Here is a 21,578-nt window from a genome sequence, read left to right as displayed (position 1 = left end):
GTTTGATAAATATACAGAATTTCAAAGTTGAAGGAACCTAAGAGGTCATTTGGTCCATACTTGAAATAGTAAAACCCTTTACAGTGTCCTTGGTGGTGATCATCTATCTACCCAGTGCTTAAAGATCATTTCACTTTTAGACATTTCTAATCATTAGAAAATTTTCCTTATTTATCTGCCATTCTGCAACTTCTGCTCATTATTTTTATTTATTTATTTTTAGATTTTTCAAGGCAATGGGGTTAAGTGGTTTGCCCAAGGCCACACGGCTAGGTAATTATTAAGTGTTTGAGGTTGGATTTGAACCCAGGTACTCCTGACTCCAAGGCCAGTGCTCTATCCACTGTGCCACCTAGCCGCCCTTGCTCATTATTTTTAGAATAAAATATATTAAAAAATTCCTCCTACATTTTCTTTTTTTTAAATTAAGGATTTTATTTATTTTGAGTTTTACAATTTTTACCCCATCTTACGTCCCTCCCCCACCCCCCACAGAAAGCAATTTGTCAGTCTTTACATTGTTTCCATGTTGTACATTGATCCAAATTGAGTGTGATGAGAGAAATCATATCCTTAAAGAAGAAAACATAAAGTATAAGAGATAACAAGATCAGACAATAAGATAGCAGTTTTTTTCTAAATTAAAGGGAATAGTCCTTGAATTTTGTGCAAACTCCACAGCTCCTTATCTGGATACAGATGGCACTCTCCTTTGCAGACAGCCCCAAATTGTACCTTATTGTTGCACTGATGAAATAAGTGTGTCCATCAAGATTGATCATCACCCCCATGTTGCTGTTAGGGTGTACAGTGTTTTTCTGGTTCTGCTCATCTCACTCAGCATCAGTTCATGCAAATCCCTCCAGGTTTCCTTGAATTCCTGTCCCTCCTGATTTCTAACAGAACAATAGTGTTCTATGACATAGATATACCACAGTTTGCTAAGCTATTCCCCAGTTGAAGGACATTTGCTTGATTTCCAATTCTTTGCCACCACAAACAGGGCTGCTATGAATATTTTTGTACAAGTGATATTTTTACCCTTTTTCATCATCTCTTCAGGGTATAGACCTAGTAGTGGTATTGATGGATCAAAGGGTATGCACATTTTTTTGTTGCCCTTTGGGCGTAGTTCCAAATTGCTCTCCAGAAAGGTTGGATGAGTTCACAGCTCCACCAACAATGTAATAGTGTCCCAGTTTTTCCACAACCCTTCCACAATGATCATTATCCTTTCTGGTCATATTGGCTAGTCTGAGAGGTGTGAGGTGGTACCTCAGAGAAGCTTTAACTTGCATTTCTCTAATAAGTAATGATTTAGAGCAATTTTTCATATGACTATGGATTGCTTTGATCTTCTCATCTGTAAATTGCCTTTGTATATCCTTTGACCATTTGTCAACTGGGGAATGGCTTTTTTTTTTTTTATAAATATGACTCAGTTCTCTGTATATTTTAGAAATGAGTCCTTTGTCAGAAACATTAGTTGTAAAGATTGTTTCCCAGTTTACTACATTTCTTTTGATGTTGGTCTTCCTATATTTTCTAAACAAGACCTTCCATATATTTGCAACAAGCCATCATGCTCCCCCCAAAATCTTCTCTTCTTCATGTTAAGTATTCCTACTATATGTGAATATTTTAGGGCAACTATGTTTTGCACTGGATAGAACTCTGGGCCTGAAATCAGGAAGACACATCTTTTGAGTTTCCAATTTTGTCTCAAACATTTACTAGCTTTATTTCCTTGGGTGAGTCACTTAACACTGTTTGTCTTAGTTTCTCATCTGTAATAAATGAGAAGGAAACCAGTCCAGAATATTTGTCCAAAAAAAAACCTCAAAGGGGGTCACAAAGACACAACTGAAGTGATGACAAACATAATATGCTAAACATGGTTTCCAGGGGAATAATAGCTAATAAGGTTTAAGCTCTCTCACCAAACTGGTCCTTTGTGCACATTCCATTTTGTCAATATCCTTCCTAAAATGTAACTCACTGTATGTAATACTGGATTTGGTCTGGCCACAGCAGAGTACAGTGATGTGATGCATCACTTTTATTTTTCAGGATATTGTTCTTTCTTCTACCACTTCTTCAGCAACTCCTTTCTTTCTTTTTTTTAAAATTTAAGGCAGTGGGGTTAAGTGACTTACCCAAGGTCACACAGCTAGGCACTTATTAAGTGTCTGAGGCAGGATTTGAACTCAAGTACTCCTGACTCCAGGACCAGGGCTCTATCCACTGCACCACCTAACTGCCCCCCTACCAACCCCTTTCTTAACTTACTTGTTTTTTTTTTGACCAAAATGCCAATTTGCCTTCAAATAGACTTGCACTACAATTAGAAAACAACAGTACTAACAAGATATATAACTTAAAATTTAGAAGTCATTCAAAACTAGTCTTCTGACAGACCTATCATCATCCAGTTATTCTGCAATTTATTTTTAATCATCTTGCTCCATTTCTTCCAAATTCTTTGCTTTGGTTTTCTTTGAATAATTTGCTAGTGGATCAATTTACTATGCTTTAATTGAAAAAAAACCCTGAAAATGTTATTTGTTATATAGTACATTAATTTATTTGTATAATTATACTATATTATTATAGTATATTTGTAATATATTACCATGTATTGTATAAGTTTTCATAAAAATTACTCAGTTGATATGAAAGGAGAATGAATTAAAAACTGAAGGGATAGTCATTGCTCAGGGTTGAATTGTGGTAGTATAAGAATACTATCTAAATCAATGATAGATTTATTGCTATACCAGTCAAATTCTCTCTTAATTGCAGAAGATAAACTGGGGAGGGTAATTTTTTTTTTTAAATTTCAGATGTGACCAGTGTTGTACTTGGTTTGACTAAACAATTTTTCATTTAAAAATTTTAAGACTGTTGAGGAAGGGAAGGGATACATTTGTAAATTAATGAGTTGTAAAAAGCAAAAAAGCATCAGTAATAAAATAATAGCATAGAAGAAGAAAGGAGTTCTTTACTATCTTTAAAATAAAACTGACTAACCTCATATTCCAGCTACCTCAATTTAAAAAAATTATAATTGTCAGGAAATTCAAATTTAAAGAAAATTTCTTTTGATAACAAAATAAATTATTTAATAATCCCCACCTCAGGAAAGTATTTCTTTGTTCAACAGGAGAAAAGAAAGGAATTCAATGTTAGTAGCAATGATAATTTTTTTTTAGGTTTTTTTTTTTTTTTTGTAAGGCAAACGGGGTTAAGTGGCTTGCCCAAGGCCACACAGCTAGGTAATTATTAAGTGTCTGAGACTGGATTTGAACCCAGGTACTCCTGACTCCAGGGCTGGTGCTTTATCCACTACGCCACCTAGCCACCCCCAGCAATGATAAATTTTAAGATATTTTTCTTAGGTGAATGAATCTTTAATTTTTGTAGTCTCTACATACCAACTCCCCCAAAGGTGAATTAATAACTAATTTCTTTTCCCTTTCTATTATATGTGCTAAATTACAGTATTCACTTGTGATTTAAGATTCTTCTCTGGCAAGGTTTCATTTCAGATAGGCTGCAAAGGCATCTAGCAAAAAGCTACAATTTATCTCCTCTGTTCTATGGTGTTAGAACCCTGGTGGTTTACTTGAGTTTGTATCTAATTCCTTATTCAACTTAAATGAAAGCAGAACTATTTCTGCTTCCCCATGTTAGAATTTTTTTCTTTTGAACTGGGATTTTATTGGCATAACGAAATCCTGGTATAAAAAAAATCTTATTTTGCAGTTTCTAGTCCTGAAGTTAACTAGAAGCACAAAGAGGCTCATTCAAAGCCACACAGTTTTATGTCAATGGCAGGCTTGAATCTGCTCTTTCTGACTCTAAGGCTGGCCTGTCTATACACTAAGCTATGAAACTTTTCATCCTCATCTCCATATTAACTGAGGGAATAGATCGATTTCATTACAGCAGTTCTGTTTTAGTGCAGGTTATGTTTTTGTATTAAAAGCTTTTAGATCAAAATGAAATAAGCAAATCATCTTTGTGTAATATAGTGCCTTTATTCCTTACTTAAAAAAAAACAACAAAAAACCAAATTTATGCTTTTTCATTTGTCAAGGCAACTTGTAGTGAACATCTTCCTGGATATGTACTGTCTCTGTGCAAATAGTCTGGGAGAGTTGCTTTATGGCACTTTAGAATTTAAATGACTTGCTTAGTCCTATAGCCATTATACGTAAGGGGAGGAAACTTGTACCCAAGTCTTCCTAACTCCAATGTCAGATGCTTTGTCACATCAAAATGCTTTTTACATTTGTCAGTTGGTATATTTTTCTTTGGTTTATTTTGTTTTTGCAAGGCAGTAGGGTTAAGTGACCTGCTCAAGGACACACAGCTAGTGAATATCAAGAGTCTGAAGTCAGATTTGAATTCAGGTGTTCCTGACTCCAGAGCCAGTGCTCTATACTCTGAACCACCTAGCCAGTTGGTATATTTTTCTTTAAAAAAATTGGAAATCTATTAAATTGCTTCTAATTAATCAAATTACTCTTTTCTCCATATGTCTTTACAATATAAAATAATGAAGTGATTCTTATGTGTAATTCTGAAATAAATACCTGAAAATAGTATAACAATTTCTCAGTCAACAAATTGTTTTCAGAACCATTTAAAGGAATCTTTTCATCACAGGAATTAATGTCTAAAAGTCAGTTCAAACTTTGATTCTCATTTGAGCAATAAACATTTAAATTTTTGAAGGGGAAATGAATCCTACGTTCTCTGTAGTGATATTTATTTGAACTAATTTATGTGTTTTTAATAGGATATGAGAAAGATATTTATTTTGAATCTTTTTATATTCAGAAAGGATTTATTTATCAAATTCTCCTTTGTTCAATATGACCCTGAACAGTTTAAGATGTGGCTTTACCTGCTGAATTTTTTTTTTTAGTTTTTTCAAGGCAATGGGGTTAAGTGGCTTTCCCAAGGCCACACAGCTAGGTAATTATTAAGTGTCTGAGGCCAGATTTGAACTCAGGTGCTCCTGACTCCAGGGCTGGTACTCTATCCACTGCACCATCTAGCTGCCCCTCCTACTGGATTTTTAATATTGTAGAGTGATGGATAGAGAAATGAGATTTAGATGATTTTAAAATTAATATTTTCCAATATTCTATTTATTTTTCTTCTTTGGTGTCAGGCCTGTGCACCCCTGTATCATTGGAGGACTGAACTGAAACAAGAGAGAGAACCTGTTGGAACGTGCTTTCTACAAGATGCAACTAAGACTGTTGAATATGCTCCCTGCAGGTCAAGTATGTAAAGAAACAATGTCTTCCTTTATGCTTTGTAGCATCTATTTTAGATAGGATGATATAAAGCTTAGTTTGTTAAAATTTGTTATAAAGACTGAGAATTTCATCTCAAAATAATTTGTTATAAAGATTTTGACTATGTTTTCCTGTGAGATCAAAATGGCTGAATAAAAATATAATCCTATTACTCTCTGGGAATAGTGGACAAATCTTCCTGGCTTTCCCATGAAGATTTTTGTTCTCACCCTCTAGAATAATGCTTCACATTATTAGATGATTTTGAAATCACATCTGTAAACATTATTACACAAATAGTCTCATAATTCCAATTTACAGGAAATACATATTGATTAGCTCTTTTAATTACTCCACCACTACAGTTCAGAGAGCTAGCAGGACTTGGGCATATGGGTTTCCCTCTGACACAACTTGTGATGTGACCCTGACAAAGTCACTTTTAGTTTCCCCAGGCAGCTCTTGGATTTAAGTTACAAATGAGTTATTATTCTGCATCAATGGAGAATGCTTTCTTTGTAATAGCCCTTTGAGGCAGTCTAATTAGTACTACATATGTTTTACGGAGATAGAAATAACTTTAGTCAGATGAAGCAATTTGGCCATGGTCACACATGTAGTTAATTTTGAAGTTGGGTCTTGAAATTTGGTCTCCTAGGTTATATTATAGGACCCTTCTGATACAATGATTCAAAGAAACATTGAGAGTCCAGCATATCCTTTATGTCAGATCTTTCTAAGAAACCTTGTGTTATGACAACTAAGTAACACAGGAGATATAGCACTAGACCTGACATCATAAAGACCTTAGTTCAACTCTAAACTCAGATACTTTTTAACTGTGTATTTCAACTATAAAATGGGAATGATAATAGCGTCTGCCTCCCAGTGTTGTTGTGAGGATCAAATAAGATAATAATTGAATAGTACCTGGCTCATAGAAATCACTATATAAATGCTAATATTATTATTGTTGTTCCCTAAGCTTTTAATTTGCCTTTTTTTCTAACCAGCCTTATCTTTAACTTCTTTTCCCAGAAAAGAGCAACTACTCTACTCAGTCTTTTTCATAAGGAAGAATCTTGTATCTTCCTCCTTCATTTATCACAATTCCTAAACATGATGTAAATATGTTCTTTTCTTAAATGTTTACTCTCAATTAGGAGATCAGAGAGTATATCACAGAATGAGCCCTTAAGAATTTGTGTGGACAAATTGTGTTTCAAGATCAATTTTGTTAAACTTCAATTTTCACACTTGAAGTTCTATATTCATCTTTCTAATTCCTTTCTAGTTTTTTTAGGCTGGATTATGGTTTCTAGATATACTATTATATTCAATATATTTGTATTTATTTGTAGAGGTCAAATTTTGGGGATGCAGCATAGAGTGGTGTAATTAAAGCCAGGAAGACATTTTCAGGTCCCATATATATAATAAATACTGGCTATGTGATTCTGGATGAATCACTTCAACTTTCAGTGAACTAGGCCACTCTCTAGGCCTTTAGGTTGCTGAGGTGGTGCACACATGCAATGTAAGGTGACTTTCCTTACCCATAAATTAGCTATATCAATGAAATTAACCATTTAGTCCTTATTCCAGGCTAAATTTTACGTGTCATCATTGTTCTTTTATTTGTATATTTGGAGTCTTCTGGGATTTAAGATATAGCAAATTTTATTTATCCAGAGGTCCATTTCCCAACAATTTCAGATATTCAAAGTAGCAATGGTGAAACTGAAAGTATATAAAAAAGAGCTCTGAGATGTGAAAACTAACCATACAACTTGTGTTTTAAGGGCATACACATTACTATTTTATAGTCCTTAATGCAAAAATTATTTATTCCTATTAACACAATTCCTATAATCTTTATCATCTTGTCTTAAGCCAATAGCAGATTAGAACTAGAAAATTAAAGGAATTTAGTTCTTATAGGATGAGGCACATTGATGAACTGAGGAGCAGCTGATTTTGGCAGAAACAAAAATTTGTGAAAAAAATACATGAATTATAAAATAGACATTTCATGTAGGAGCAAATATAATCTGAATATCTCAGTGGCTCATAAAGTCACCATCATCATCATCCTTCTATTTGTCTTTATAAAATATTTTATGCCTGAAAGATTTTTTTATTTGATTTGATTCTCCTAACAAAACTGTGAAACCAATACTTTTTTATCACCCTAGTTTTATACAAGCAAACTGAGGTTCCTAGATATTAAGTGACTTGACCAACATAACATTGCTAATACATATCAAATGCAAGATATGAAATCAGATCTTTCTGATTCCAATTCCAATTTCTATCCATTACACTCCTGAGTACAGTAATAATGACTAATGTTTTGAGTATTGATGAATATCTAGAAAAAAATTAAATTATGTTCAGTGTGGTCTGCTAAAGAAACCATGGAAATTTTAGAAAAATTTCCACCAAAAAAATTAAAATAAAAGGAAAATGCTATAGTGCTGAAACAGCAAACTTCAGTTTTCTGAAATGTTTTCATCTGAGTCCATTATAGTACAAAACTGAGTTATCACAACAAATTATTTACACATGAATATTTTTCCTTTTTTTCACAGTGAGTTAAAAATCTGATGAGTGAGGAGACTTCATTTTATTTAGATATAGACATTCATTGTCATGGTTTTATTAGTCCTCTACCTTAGTGGGAAATGTCAGATCTTATGAAATTTTCTTGGTTAAGACTATACTGAAACTCTGAAAGGGGATGGAGATAATGGAGATTTGGTTGAGGGGAAATTTCCTAGACCACCAAATGCCCACTGTAGATTCTCAAAGTATGGTTATTGAATGGATGAGTGAATTTGACTCTCAAAGGTGGTCTTCATATTTCTCTTTCTCTTTTCTTATTGTTGAGTATAATGTAGATAATCTAAGAAAGAATAGTGATCAAGGAAAGATATTTTTGAAAATAAAAGCATTCTTAATTCATATTTGAATTTTTGATAATATAATTAACCCCAAATGAAAAACCTGACATTTGAAAGTAAATGCAGAAGTGCCTTGTATCAAGACTAGAGACCTCATTCTTCTCTAACTATTCTCTGACCTGTATGACTTTAGTCATGTGTTACAGCAGGACTTCATTCTGGGGCCAAAAGTGGGGAACTCATTCTGCATTTTAAGATGTAATGAGCAAAAGAAGGAAGCTTGGGCTTTGGGTTCTAATTTCAGTTCTTTCACTGACCACCTGTGTGACTTTGGGGAATTTTTATCCTAAATGTTTCTGAAATGTAGACTCTATGTGGCATTAATTTGAATTCAGGCTAGAAACCTTAATTGCCAGGAAGAAAAGTATATATTTTAATCTATAGTATAAAAGCAAGTTAGGTTTCTGAAAGTACAATAGTGTGACAGATTGGTGCCTTAAAGAAATTATTTTGTCAACTTCATGAAGAAAGAATTGATGAAGAAGCTAGAGAAAGGGACACAATCACCACCTCTCAGATCACACTGGTGAAAAAAGGAGCAGAAAGAAAGGATCAGATAAAAAAGATGATTTAGTGATTTAGTCAGCAAAATTATGCAAGTTATTGGTGGCAGCTAGCAAAAGGAAAAGGAATAATGATATATGACACTGAAGTTGTGATTCTGTGTAAATGAGATGGTGAGAATATGAAGAAAGATTAGGACTTTTAGAGATGGAGAAAGTTTAAAAGAAAAAAAGATAATGAATTTAATTTTTGACAGGTTGAATTTTAGGGATCAGTGGAATGAAAACTTCCAAGTAATAAGAACTATTCCATAGTAGTTGTTCCAGAGTATGGATACTTTGGGGATGAATTGTCCTTCTATAGAGATTAATGTTATGGTGAGGTTAAAAGAGCAATGTTGGAGGTGTTACTTAGAGATGAGATTCTTGTGTATGTTACACTAGATGGCCTCAGAGGCCATTCCATTATTTGGGAAGCATTTGGAGGAAAAAAGGACTGGAGCTTGGGAGAGAAAAGGGTTAGGTATAGAGATCATCATCTATTCATAGATCAACTTTGTTGAGTTTCAAAAACTATTTGCAATATTATTTTTCCAGCTCCATTGTTAAAAGCAAGACTTATCTTTTTTCTTCTGTCTTTTCTGATTATTAGTATTTATTTCAAAATTATCTCATCCATGTCCTTTGAAGCAGTTGTTCATTCCCTTGATTATTATATTATGTAGGAACCCAAAAATATGTTGATGAGACTTTAGTGATATAATAAGGAAAAAAACTGAACATTAGTTTTGATTAGAGGTCAATTCAGAAAATTTTGTTAAAATATACAAAGTTCAATTACAGCAACAAAAACCTTTTAAAATGTTGAAAAGTAAATACTCTTGTCTAATACCAGCCAAGAACTATTAAAAATAAGTATTTTTTTTCAGAAGTGCAGATCATACAAACACTGGAAATTATCTGACAGCTTAGTAATCGGGATAGAATGTCTTCACAGCCTGAAATAGTGTAATGATGTAACTGCAACAAAGGATATACAGTGGTTGACTTGAGGTCACAGCAGAATTCCTTAGAATGATTTACCATGCTCTGGAAACTACAACTCCATGTTTTCCTAGTCTTTTTTAAAGCTTGAACCTTGGATACTCTTAAAAATATAACAAGTGTATGTTATCTTATTCAGGATATATTCTAAAAATAACAAAAAATGTTCAGAGATTTTTACCTGATTTTTAATACTAGGGAGCTGATCAGTATTATTAAAAAGGTTCAAGCTTCAAAAAAAAGATGAGACTTCAGTTACTCATTTAGTTAGTTATTTAAATATATGTAATGTACATGTTATTTGTACATTTAATACATTGTTATAATTATATAGCATATTTAAATACATAATTATTAGGGAAGAAAAAGAAATGAAAAGTAAATAAATATATAGTATCTAGTATATTTCAGCAGTGTGCTAAATGATTTTTACTTACCTTATTTCATTTATAAAGATCTTCTAGTAACCAGAGTCTAATGTTTGTGATAGATATATAAATAAATACACAGTGTGTGTGTGTGTGTGTGTGTGTGTGTGTGTGTGTGTGTGAAAGAAATTTAGGTTTTTAAATTCAACATATATTTACTGAGCACCTATTACATGTAAAACACTGCAAATCACTGAAGGAGATATAAAGATATAAAAATCACTTAACCTTCCTGGGCCTCAGGGACCTCATCAGTAAAATGGGACTGGATAAAGATAGACTCTTGAGTCCCTTCTACCTCTAGATTTATTATTTCATGAAAGTATATAATTATAAAAGTGACCCTTCTTTAACCTTTCAGAACTCATTTTGTTTGTCTTATTTTACATTGAACTATTCAGAAGAAAATCATTTATTTAAAAACTGTATAATTATCTCCTGAAGCTTTGAACCCCTTGAGTGTCTGATCTTTTTGGAATAGTAATAAACCTTTAGATGTACATTTTGGAACTTTTCACAAGAAGTATGAAAATATAATTGAAATTTTAAGTACCTCCTTTCTTGCATTTATGTTGATTAAATGATGTTCAGTTATGAAACAAGGTTGGGCATGGGGGGGAGGACTAAGAATCTTAGTTGGGGGTTTTTTTCAGCTGTTTCTTACACATTGGTTCAAGTGCTTCAATCTTTCTTTTTTTCTGTCTATAATAAAAATCTAAAAAAACTTGATGCTTATTTTCTTTACTGAAATGCACTAATAAAGTATTAGCTATCTAATTATGGCAGAGTTATTTTTATGACTTATGTAACTTTTTTTCTTTAGAAAATATTGATGCTGATGGACAGGGATTTTGTCAAGGAGGATTCAGCATTGATTTTACAAAAGTAAGTTATTGATCCTTATTCAACATCAGAGAAAACTAAAGTCTACCCACTACTCTATTATTCATGGTTGTTGTTATCCATTGTAATTGAAGAAGACCATGACATCAAATGAATAATGGCAATGGAAAGGCTAGACTTCATATAGATATTTGAAATGCACAAATAATAATAAAATATGTTGACCAATTGTGTTAACTTTAGTTATCTTTAAGGTATTATTATATAATGGGATATATAGGAATAGATAGATATAGGAAACTTTTGATGAAGATTTGGCCTAGACTACTTTGGCTACAACAACTGTTGAAGACTATCTGTAAAGACATAAAATAGACTGAACTATGTGGAAGGAGTACTTGGACTGAAAAAAATCACAGCTCCATGAGATAATAGTAAAATTAGATTGTTATTATTAACAAAACAGTTAAATATCAAAATTTAAAGATCTGAATTTCAGGGTTTTTTTTCTTTCTTTCTCCTTCCCTTTCTAGAAATAGTGATAAGTAGCTTTGAAATATGTAGTCTATATAAGAGGGAAAGGAGAAAGGGGATGGGCTTTCCTATAGAATCTGAATAAATAGTCCCTTCAAAAACTGATAAGTGACTATTAATAGTAAAAATTAATGGGTGAATTCCAAATTGGGTAAATTGCAAATTATTTTTAAAAGTTAACATAAATTTTATCTTGGTGGGGAATTTTTTGGTAACATTGTTAATGTATTATTAAATCATGATTAGAATGGAGTACAATGAAATGTAGATTTTTTGCCATCTATTATGTAATATCATAAGAACATAGATTTAGAACTAGCAAAGTAACTCAGAGGTCATCTAGTCCAAACACCACATTTTATAGAAACTAAGGCTCAGAGAAGTGAAATGACTTATTCATGGTAATAGAGATTTGAAAACAGGTGGAAGATTCCAAATCCCTTGGCTTTTTTTTTAATTGCAGAATGTTGATGTTGGGAGTCATTCGGATACCAAGTGAAAAACATAGATTATAATCAAAATAATTTAGTTTCTCTGTGTGTGTTGGTTCCATTCACAGAATCTGGCTTCAAAATGGCCCTGAATCCTGGTCAGCCTCTCCATTTCTGGTTGGATCTCTTCTCATTCCATGACACACTGGTCCTAGTTGGGGAGTCAGAATGCTCCTTGCTTCCATTGCCATTTTTGAGATTTTTCATTTGTTGTCATCACTTGGCAATCTCTTCTCCTTTAATCATCACTCTATTAATTATTTTTACCCATACAGATCAAAGTGGTTATTGCCTTCAAGCCCTCATTCTTCCTCCTATGTCAAGGACTTTAAAACTTACCTCACAATTTTCTTCTTTCCCAGCTTCTGGCATTATACTAGGGGACTTCAGTATTCACATTTATGACTTCTTCAAATTTTATCAACTTAGCCAAACATAGATATGGCCACATCTGTTTGGAGCTGAGCAGTACCTACAGGTGCTCTAATTATTCCTTGATCAAAAACTTACATTCTTCTCTTGGAGACTAAAATCATCCCAATCTTTGAACTTCAGTACTATCTTGTGGTAGTCAATCAGACACAGGCAGTCTCCTAAGCTCTGGGGATGTAAAGTTAAGCAAAATCAAATTCCTTTTCATTAAGGAATTCACATTCTAATGGGCAATATAACATACAAATAACTCTCTCTCTCTCTATATATATATATATAAAACTATATATATATATATATATATATATATAACTCTATATATATATATAATATAGATACAGTGATGAGAAAGGAAATTTCTGAGGGAAGAAACTAACAATGTTAGTTTTAGGGAGGAAGAAGAAGAAAGAGCAAAGAACTCTTTTTTTGATATTTTGTTTATTTATTTTTCCAACTATGTGCAATGGTAGTTTTTAACCAGTCTTTTTTTGCCAGGTTTTGAGTTTCCCTCCCCTTTCCCCCAACAGAAAGCAATCTGAGTTAGGCTCTATATTTATCACCATGCTAAACAATAGATACATATTGATCTTGTTGTGATAGAAGAATCAAATCTAAATGAAAGAAAGAAAACATAGAAAAAATAACATAATAAGTAAGACAACTTTTAAAAATTTAAGACCCCCATGTTGTTGTTAATGTGTATTATGTTATTCTGGTTCTGCTAATTTCTCTCCCCATCAATTTGGAGCAAGGAACTTTTTTTTTTTGGCAAGGCAATAGGATTAAATGACCAACATCACACAACTAGGTATTTATTAAATGTCTGAGGCCTGATTTGAACTCAGGTACTCCTGACTCCAAGCCAGTGCTCTATCCACTGTACCACCTAGCTACCCCTGGAGCAAAGAACACCACAAAGTTGGGTGATGGGGAAGTGAACCAATTTGTTGAACCTCAGGCCATATGGAGACAAATAAAGGATAAGAAGAGTAGAAATCTAGGAAGGGGGCATCTTTGAAGGACTTTAAATGACAAACAGAAGACTTTATTTTTGATCATGGTTGGAAATAGAGAATCACTTGGAGTTTATGGAGTAGGTGGATGCCATATTTAGAACTGATGATATTTATCTTTTAGTTTTGAAGGTAATTCCATGACATGCACATGAATTGCATTTAAGTGAAAGAGGTGCTGTGCTAAGTCACCAGCCTTATTTTCTCTCCCAGACTTATCTGGGTTCAGTGACCAGATATGAATCTGGACAACTAGAAATAACTCTGAATGCAAGGAAATTAGGATTAAATGACTTACCCAGGGTCACACAACTATTAAATGTCTGAGGCTGGATTTGAACCTGGATCCTCTTGGCATCAGGGCTAGTGATTTGCCCACTGCACCATCAGACCTGCACTTTAGTCAAATCACTTTGACAGCTGAATGGAGGAGGGATTGCAATGGAGAGTATTGAAACAGAGAACAATTAGAATTCTATCACACTAGTTGAAGAATAAGTTGAAGAGTGCCTGTACCAGGGCAGTTGAGGGAAGCAAAGAGTATTCATGATTAAAAACTGATAAGACTTGAGAATTACACCAAGGTCATGTAAAACAGACTGACTAGGAGAATGATGGTATTCTTTGATACATTTTTCTTTGTACATGATGAGTTCAAGATACCTAGGAAATAATTCAGGTTGACATGTCCAAAAGACAGTTGAAAACATTAATAGTCAAATTTCAAATTAGGAAATTGGAAATTGCTTTTAAAATTTAAGTCAAATTGTATGTTGGGAGGAGGCTTTCTTGGAAATATTATTAATATATTATTGAATCATGATTAGAAGGTAGTTGGTGATTCATGATTGTAGTTTAGGAGAGAGACTAGGGCTTAACATAGAGACATGGGATTCAACTCTATTATGATGATAATTCAGCTCAAAGGGGTTGATGGGATCATGAAGCAGGTAGAAGAGAGCTCCAGCAAACCTTTTTGACTGTTGTTCTAACAATGACTTCACTTTTCATCCATTCCAATCTTGACCTAATAATTAACCAATTCTACCTGCATGTTATCTTCCATTCTCAAATGTCTTGTACCCAGATCTTATCAGTATTAATCCCCTAACAATCTCCAACTATTCTTCCTACCAACTTTTCCATTCAACATTCAAATTGGATCAATAAATTAGTACCAAAAAAGTTGTATCTAATCTTATTTATGTTACCTGAGCTTTACTTCACTACCTTTGCTTTCACTCCTTCCTAATTGATTCTTTATCCTACTCTGCACAGGTGTTCCAAACCTCTTCCATCCTCAACTTTCCTACCTTCCCTTAACCTTCCTAGCTAAGAGTCTCCTCTCTTAAATTTTCTGAGAAAATGAGACCATTCACTGTGAACTGTCTCTTTTCTTGATCTCAGTCACCTAAACATATCTCCTCTCTTCTCTTCACTATTACTGAGTCTTTGCCAACACCAACTCATAAACTCTAGATACCATCCCTATCCAAACTTCTGAGAAAAGTTGGCTATAATGAATTGTTTGTTTCCTCTTTTCTCCTCAAAACTTTTTTCACTTTGACATATGATCTCAATCAAAAGTGCCTTTTCCAAACTTACTTTTAATTGCTAAATCATAGGCTCATAGATTTAAAACTTGAAGGGATCTGCAGAAATAATGCAATGACTACTCAATTTCCTTTGCTGTTTCATCATCCATATAATGCTTCCTAATTGTGAATGTACCCCAATGCTCTGTCTTATGCCATAGTTTTCTATCTTTACATACCCTCAATAACCTTACGGGTAACTATAGGTTTATGTATTACTGGAGCTCAAGTCATATATCAACAATTGCCTATTGGACAATTCAGGTTGGGATATCCAAGAGATATATCAGACTCAACATATCCAAAACAGAATTTTGCCTTCTACACACACACACACACACACACACACACACACACACACACACATCCCCCTTTCTCTTTTTCTAATTTACTTATATCTGTTGAGATCCCCACTATTCTTTCAATGTTCAATATTCATAAACCTCAGAATCATCCATAACAGTTTCCCCCCAACTCATATATCCAATTACTTGCCAAATTGTTATTTATGTTCCCAGTGCTTCTCATGGGGTATTATGGGGTGTTCAGGGCAGACCAGTATCTCTGGTATGAGGGCTTATCAAGCCCTTATCAGAACTGCTCTTTCATCTTTGATGTCCACCTGATTTGCACAGCTCTTACTTATGGCTCCAAAAAGCATGTGCAGCAGCCACACTCTGGTAAACTGTCTTGGCAGACTCACCAATTGTTAGGGGGATATCTATCCCAAGCATGTGAAGATGTTCCCTGGCAGAACGGGCAGATGTGAACAATTTGTGCCAGGACCATAAAGGTGACTGAAACAGGCACTATGGGATGCGTATAGTTTGGAGATATGCCAGAGGTGCCATGGTCATCTTCTGCACTCCAGGCCATTACCAGTTGTATTGACTTTTATCTTGCCCAAGATCACACAGCTAATAAATTCCCTTTTGTTCCTTTTTGGGGGTTTGTTTTGTAATGTTTTATATAGTGGATAGAGACTTGACTTTGATTCAGTTAGATCTGGTTAAAAATCTTGCCTCTGAGACAAGACACAAGACAATATGTCTGTGTGAAAGGCAATTTTCTAAGACTACAAATTACAGAATAATTGCTGATTAATATTGGTAGAGGAAATTCCTCACCAAAACATCTCTATAGAACCAGATGAAAAAATAAGAAGAGCCTTTTCTCAAATGTTTTTTATTTATATATTTTCTCTTTATCAAATTTTCAAGTTTTTTTAGAAGATAAATTACAGAGAAGTAATTTATGCTCAAGATAATTTAGGAGAAAATTGATTAAAAGTAGAACAAGTAGTATATGAGTAGACTCTAGGAAAAGAGAGGCTATAATGAGTCAAATAAATGAAAAACAGAGATGCCACAATCTTATGATCATTTTTTAATAATGCAGTAAATTGTTACTATCTTGTTCTTATACTTTTACTTACATTTTATTTAGGAAGAGAAATTTTTATACAGTTTGCTTAAATTAATTAAATAATTAATTCCCTATTCCTTTGATATACTGATGCAATATTCATGATTCAACTGTTAAGGTGTTCATACAAAATGAATAATTTTACATTAGTAAAACAATTAACTTTTAAGATATTAGCTTGTTTTTTTATTCATGATTATAGCACTAAAACTAGAAATATTCTTACTCCATAGTACCATAACTCTGATTCAGTTTATTCTTTTAAAATAGCTTCTCTAGCCAAGTATTACAAATTTTTAATTACAGATCATTTTATTTAGATTAGCTAATATTGCCAGATTCACAAGGCCATACCACTCTATTGGAAGAAGAGGCACTTTTAGACTTTAGGGATGGATTTCTCTTCAACAAGGTATTAATATTTTTATAAAAAAATCTTAGACTGAAACAGTAAAATAATATGTGTCTAATACATTAAAATAATTTTCTGCAATTAGTAATAGCAGCAAAGTAGGATTGGGCAAGTTGTCTACAATAAGCTCTGAAAAATTTGCCCTTTAGCTTCTCCTCTATGTCTATCAGATTGATGCCACAGATGCCAAAAAGAATTTACTCCAGTGGAGCATGAAGTTCTTGTGATTGTAATCGGGATGAGAAATTTGTCTATATAGTCACAAACTTTGATAATCAAAGTATAATAATTGAAAACCTCCCTGTTTGATTTGTAGTAGAATCAAGGTAAAAGGATCAATATTTATATAGACAAATATGCTGATATGCCATCTTTGATGAAGTGGAAAAAATAATAGGCAGATAATGTTGGGTTAAAAGAACATATTTTTACTTTAATTTTTGTTTTTAAAATAGATTTTAGAACTGCTCCAAATGATTATTGATTAGAGAAATGCAAATTTAAACAACTATGAAGTACCACCTCACACCTGTCAGATTGGCTAACATGACAGAAAAGGAAAATGATCAATGCTGGAGAGGATGTGGGAAAATTGGGACAGTGATGCTCTGTTGGTGGGGTTATGAACTGATCCAACCATTCTGGAGAGCAATCTGGAACTCTTCTCACAGAGCAATAAAACTGATGAGCAATACTGATCCAGCAATACTAAACTTGTTCTATATATCCCAAAGAAATCATAAAAAATGAGAAAAGTCTCACATATTCAAAAGTATTTATAGCAGTTCTTTTTGAAGTAGCAAAGAATTGGAAATTAAGAGGATGCCCATCAATTGTGGAATGGCTGAAACAGTTATGGAATATGTATGTTATAGAGTGCTATTGTTCTATAAGAAGTCATGAGTGGTTGGACTTTAGAGAAGCATGGAATGAATTTTATGAACTGATACTGAATGAAGTGAACAGAACCAAGAGAACATTGTACACTTTAACAACACTGTGAGATGATCAACTATGATGAATGAAATTCCTTTCAGCAGTTAGGAGATCAAGGACAACCCTGAGAGACCTGCTATGGACAATGCCATCCACATTCAGAGGGAAAAAAATACAGAATCTGCATGCATGCCACCTTCACTTTTAAAAATTTCTTTTGTGTTTTTCCTTCCTTCCTCATTTTTTAAAATTTCCCCTTAGTTCTAATTCCTCTTTCACAACAAATCTAATATGCAAAACGCAAATGTATGTGTATAGCTTTTACTAAACTTCCCCACTATGGGGAAGGGTTAGGGAAGGAAGAGTGGTAGGAAAATATAGAACTCATAAATTTGCAAATGGATGAATGTTGGGAAACTACCATTGCATGGAATTGGAAAAATAAAATGAAATTTAAATTAAAAACTTTATTTTAGTAAAAATGATAATTAGCCAACCTGAGAGTAGAAAGTTTTTTAATTTTAAAGTTACTTTAAGTTTTTTCAATATTTCTTAATTATTTTCATTTAAAATTTATGCCATCTTTAAAAGAATTTTTTTTTTCTGCATCATTTTCTCTCAGGCAGACAGAGTGCTTCTGGGAGGTCCTGGCAGTTTTTATTGGCAAGGTAGGTTAAACAAATTATTCAATATTTGCTATTAACTTTTGCTGGTTTATTTTGACTCTAAAATATGAGCTTCTAAATTAACTTTGAGAAGAATTGAGCAATATTGTTTTTGTGACAACAGTGCTTCTTTACTGGTTTTTGAAAGATGGAAAAGGGAATACATGTAATTTGGGAGAGTTTATGATATATGTTGATTAACATGTTAGTTATACCTAAGTGAATAAATATGATACTGTTATAGAGTTGCCCAGAGATTATAATTTAGCATCTGAAAAGCCATTTAAGCCAAATAACTTACTTTTTTGTGAAGTTTAATATATTACTATGCACTTAAATTTGTATTAAATTTGTGATTTTGAATATTGGGTTTAAAATATTTTAAATAGATTAAATAACTTTTAAATGAAAATTTTATTTATTAATCACTCAAATTAAATGTGGTGTTCTTTGGGAAAGAGAAAATATAAACAAGAAGAGAGGTATGTTTTCTTGGGCTACCCTAGACAATCTCTTTATTATTGACATCTTTCATTTTTATATATAGATATTATGTATTCATTCATATATTATATATGCCTTTATATATAAATATTACACTCCTCCTTCTACCCTATTCAATGAGCTATTTCCTGTAACAAAGAACAAGAAAAATAAAATGGGGAGGGGAAGTGAAGGAGAGCAGTTCAATAAAACTAAACCAACACATCGACTGAATCTGGCAAGATATATATGTGTATATATATATATATGTATAGTGTTTTATACCCATAGTCCACCCACCCTTGCAAAGAAATAGAAGGGAAGAAGGGAGGGTGGTATTTTTTTTAGGTCTCTTCTTCATGGTCAAACCTAGGTCACTTTAATTACACAGTATTCAGTTTCCTTTTCTGCTGTTGTTCTTTTCATTTACATTATGTTATAGTCATTATTTTGCCAGTGTTGCTTATTTTACTTTGTATTGGTTCACATGAGTTTTCCCACACCTTTTTGCAATTCTTTCTATTCATTGTTTCTTACAGAGTTGCCCTAATATATTAATCATCACACTCTTTTTAGCCAAACCTTAATTAAATGGGCTTGTGTGGTTTCCTTTTAAAAATACTATTTAATCAATCCAGAGCTTTTACCATTGGTTTTGAAAAAAGTGGAAATAGAATACATATAAAATGAATGGTTAGAGAAAATAAAATGAATAGGCAATTTATTTTCCAACTTCATTTTCCATGGAATTTTTAAGCAGTTAACTTCTTTGTGCTTCTTTGTCTTATTCTTATGAATATCAGGATTCTGTATAGTTAATGAGAGTATTAATTTCCTAGTTTTGTCAGTATTTAGTAGAGTCAGAAACTATCATCATGAGCAATTATCCAGACTCTGGATTTTGGGTTTTTTTTTTTTAGTTATCAATGGCTTTCTTTATATTAGACTTTGGGAAAGAATGAACTATGGAGATAAATTATACACTAGAAAGAGTGCAAACATTTCTTTTACAGATACCCAGGAACTGTTGGCAGCATTCTGGTTTTGTGTAATAGTGACTTCATCTAGCCATAAAGTGTTAGTTACATCCTTTCTCTTTAAATAGCTTACATTTTTAATGAAAGATATAGCTTACAATTGTTGAAAAAGTTTTGGATTAGACTGCTAAAGCTAAACAGAGATGACCTTTAAGTGAAAGGCATATATTGCTAATTTATATATCTAAGAAAATCAGATTTAGATTATCTGGAATAATTTCTTAGATTGTTACCCCTGAGTATTCTTGTTTGTGGTGTAATTTAACCAGTATACAGGTAAATTACCAATGTACTCTCCAGAAAATACAAGTCAGGTTCTTAAATTTAATCTCCATTATTACCATTTTATCCATTAAATTTCTTAAGCCTAGTCAATAAACAAAGGGATAAATCAAGCCCTGATTTGTAACATTTGTTGACATTAAGAATGTAAATGTTCATACTGAAAGTTTAGAGCTGATTCTAGAATACCCTACTAAAAACATCAATTAATATGAACATTTTTTAAGATAAGAAATTTATAAGGAAGGAATATGTATATTTTATATATACATATGCATATATGTTTATGCATACATATGTGCATCCAAACATACATGGGTGTATTCTGTTCCATTTTCCTTGCTTTCTTCACAAGCTGTTCTTTCAGTATTTAGAGGCAATGACTTTTATTCAGCTGCTGAATGGATTTGAATTTTTTTTATGAGAATTACTTTGAGATTTCCAAATAATATCCTCACATTTGTATTGAGAAGTGAGTTGCAATTAGAAGCCACTTGTAATGCTTCTGGGATAATTCCCCAAACTGCTAATTTAATTTAATTAATAAATTTAGGTCTCTTCTTCACAAATAAAAATTTATACCACACCTCACCCCTAAATTCCCTTTTTGCTAGCCTTATTAGATTTGTCCTAGTGACAACCATAATTTTAGACATTCTCTAGGTAAGGGAGAATAAAGAATTGATTAATTGAAGGTGAATAGGAAAAATATGGAATAAATATGGGGGGGAAGGAAGATAGCCAGACTGAAAAGACACTAAAGTGCTAAGCAGAGAATCAGAGGATGTTAGTAGAGAGCATCATCATCCCCAGCAGATTTTGACTTGAATTTTTAAAAATTCTTTCTATTTCACCTAAAGGGAAAATGAAACAATTTGCTGAAAAATAAAACCAAGCTTGACAATCTTAAAACAGAGTAGTGTAATGTGTTAAATCTGAGCTTTCCACATGGAATTAAAAAAAAATAATTCCTTCCCTTACATTCCCAACCCCCAATCACTGGCTACCTACATGAACAGACTGGCATGCTGTGGGAGAGGAGGAAACATCACATGGATATGCCTATGAGCCAAAACACTGTCAGGAAGATAGATTTTGAGCTTACCCATTAGAGCTGTTTATTAACCCTTTTTTTGGTTGTAACAAGATGGTGATAGGTTTAATAAATTGATTTAACTGA

The 21,578-nt window shown here is 32.9% G+C and overlaps 1 protein-coding gene across 2 annotated transcripts in view; it reads left to right on the top strand.

The window, feature by feature from the left end:
- Positions 1-21,578, top strand: part of ITGAV (integrin subunit alpha V) — a 149,421-nt gene that overhangs the window by 77,001 nt on the left and 50,842 nt on the right. For both annotated transcript variants that reach the window (XM_074215544.1, XM_074215543.1), the window contains 3 exons: positions 5,183-5,297; positions 11,074-11,135; positions 18,554-18,599. In XM_074215544.1, coding sequence (XP_074071645.1) covers positions 5,183-5,297; positions 11,074-11,135; positions 18,554-18,599 — 223 coding nt within the window. The remainder of the gene's footprint in view (positions 1-5,182; positions 5,298-11,073; positions 11,136-18,553; positions 18,600-21,578) is intronic.

The sequence above is a fragment of the Macrotis lagotis genome, chromosome 1 (genome assembly GCF_037893015.1).
Source record: "Macrotis lagotis isolate mMagLag1 chromosome 1, bilby.v1.9.chrom.fasta, whole genome shotgun sequence".
Classification (NCBI taxonomy): Eukaryota; Metazoa; Chordata; class Mammalia; order Peramelemorphia; family Peramelidae; genus Macrotis; species Macrotis lagotis.
Note: the sequence above shows the minus strand (reverse complement) of the source record. Positions and strands in the feature narration are given on the sequence as shown.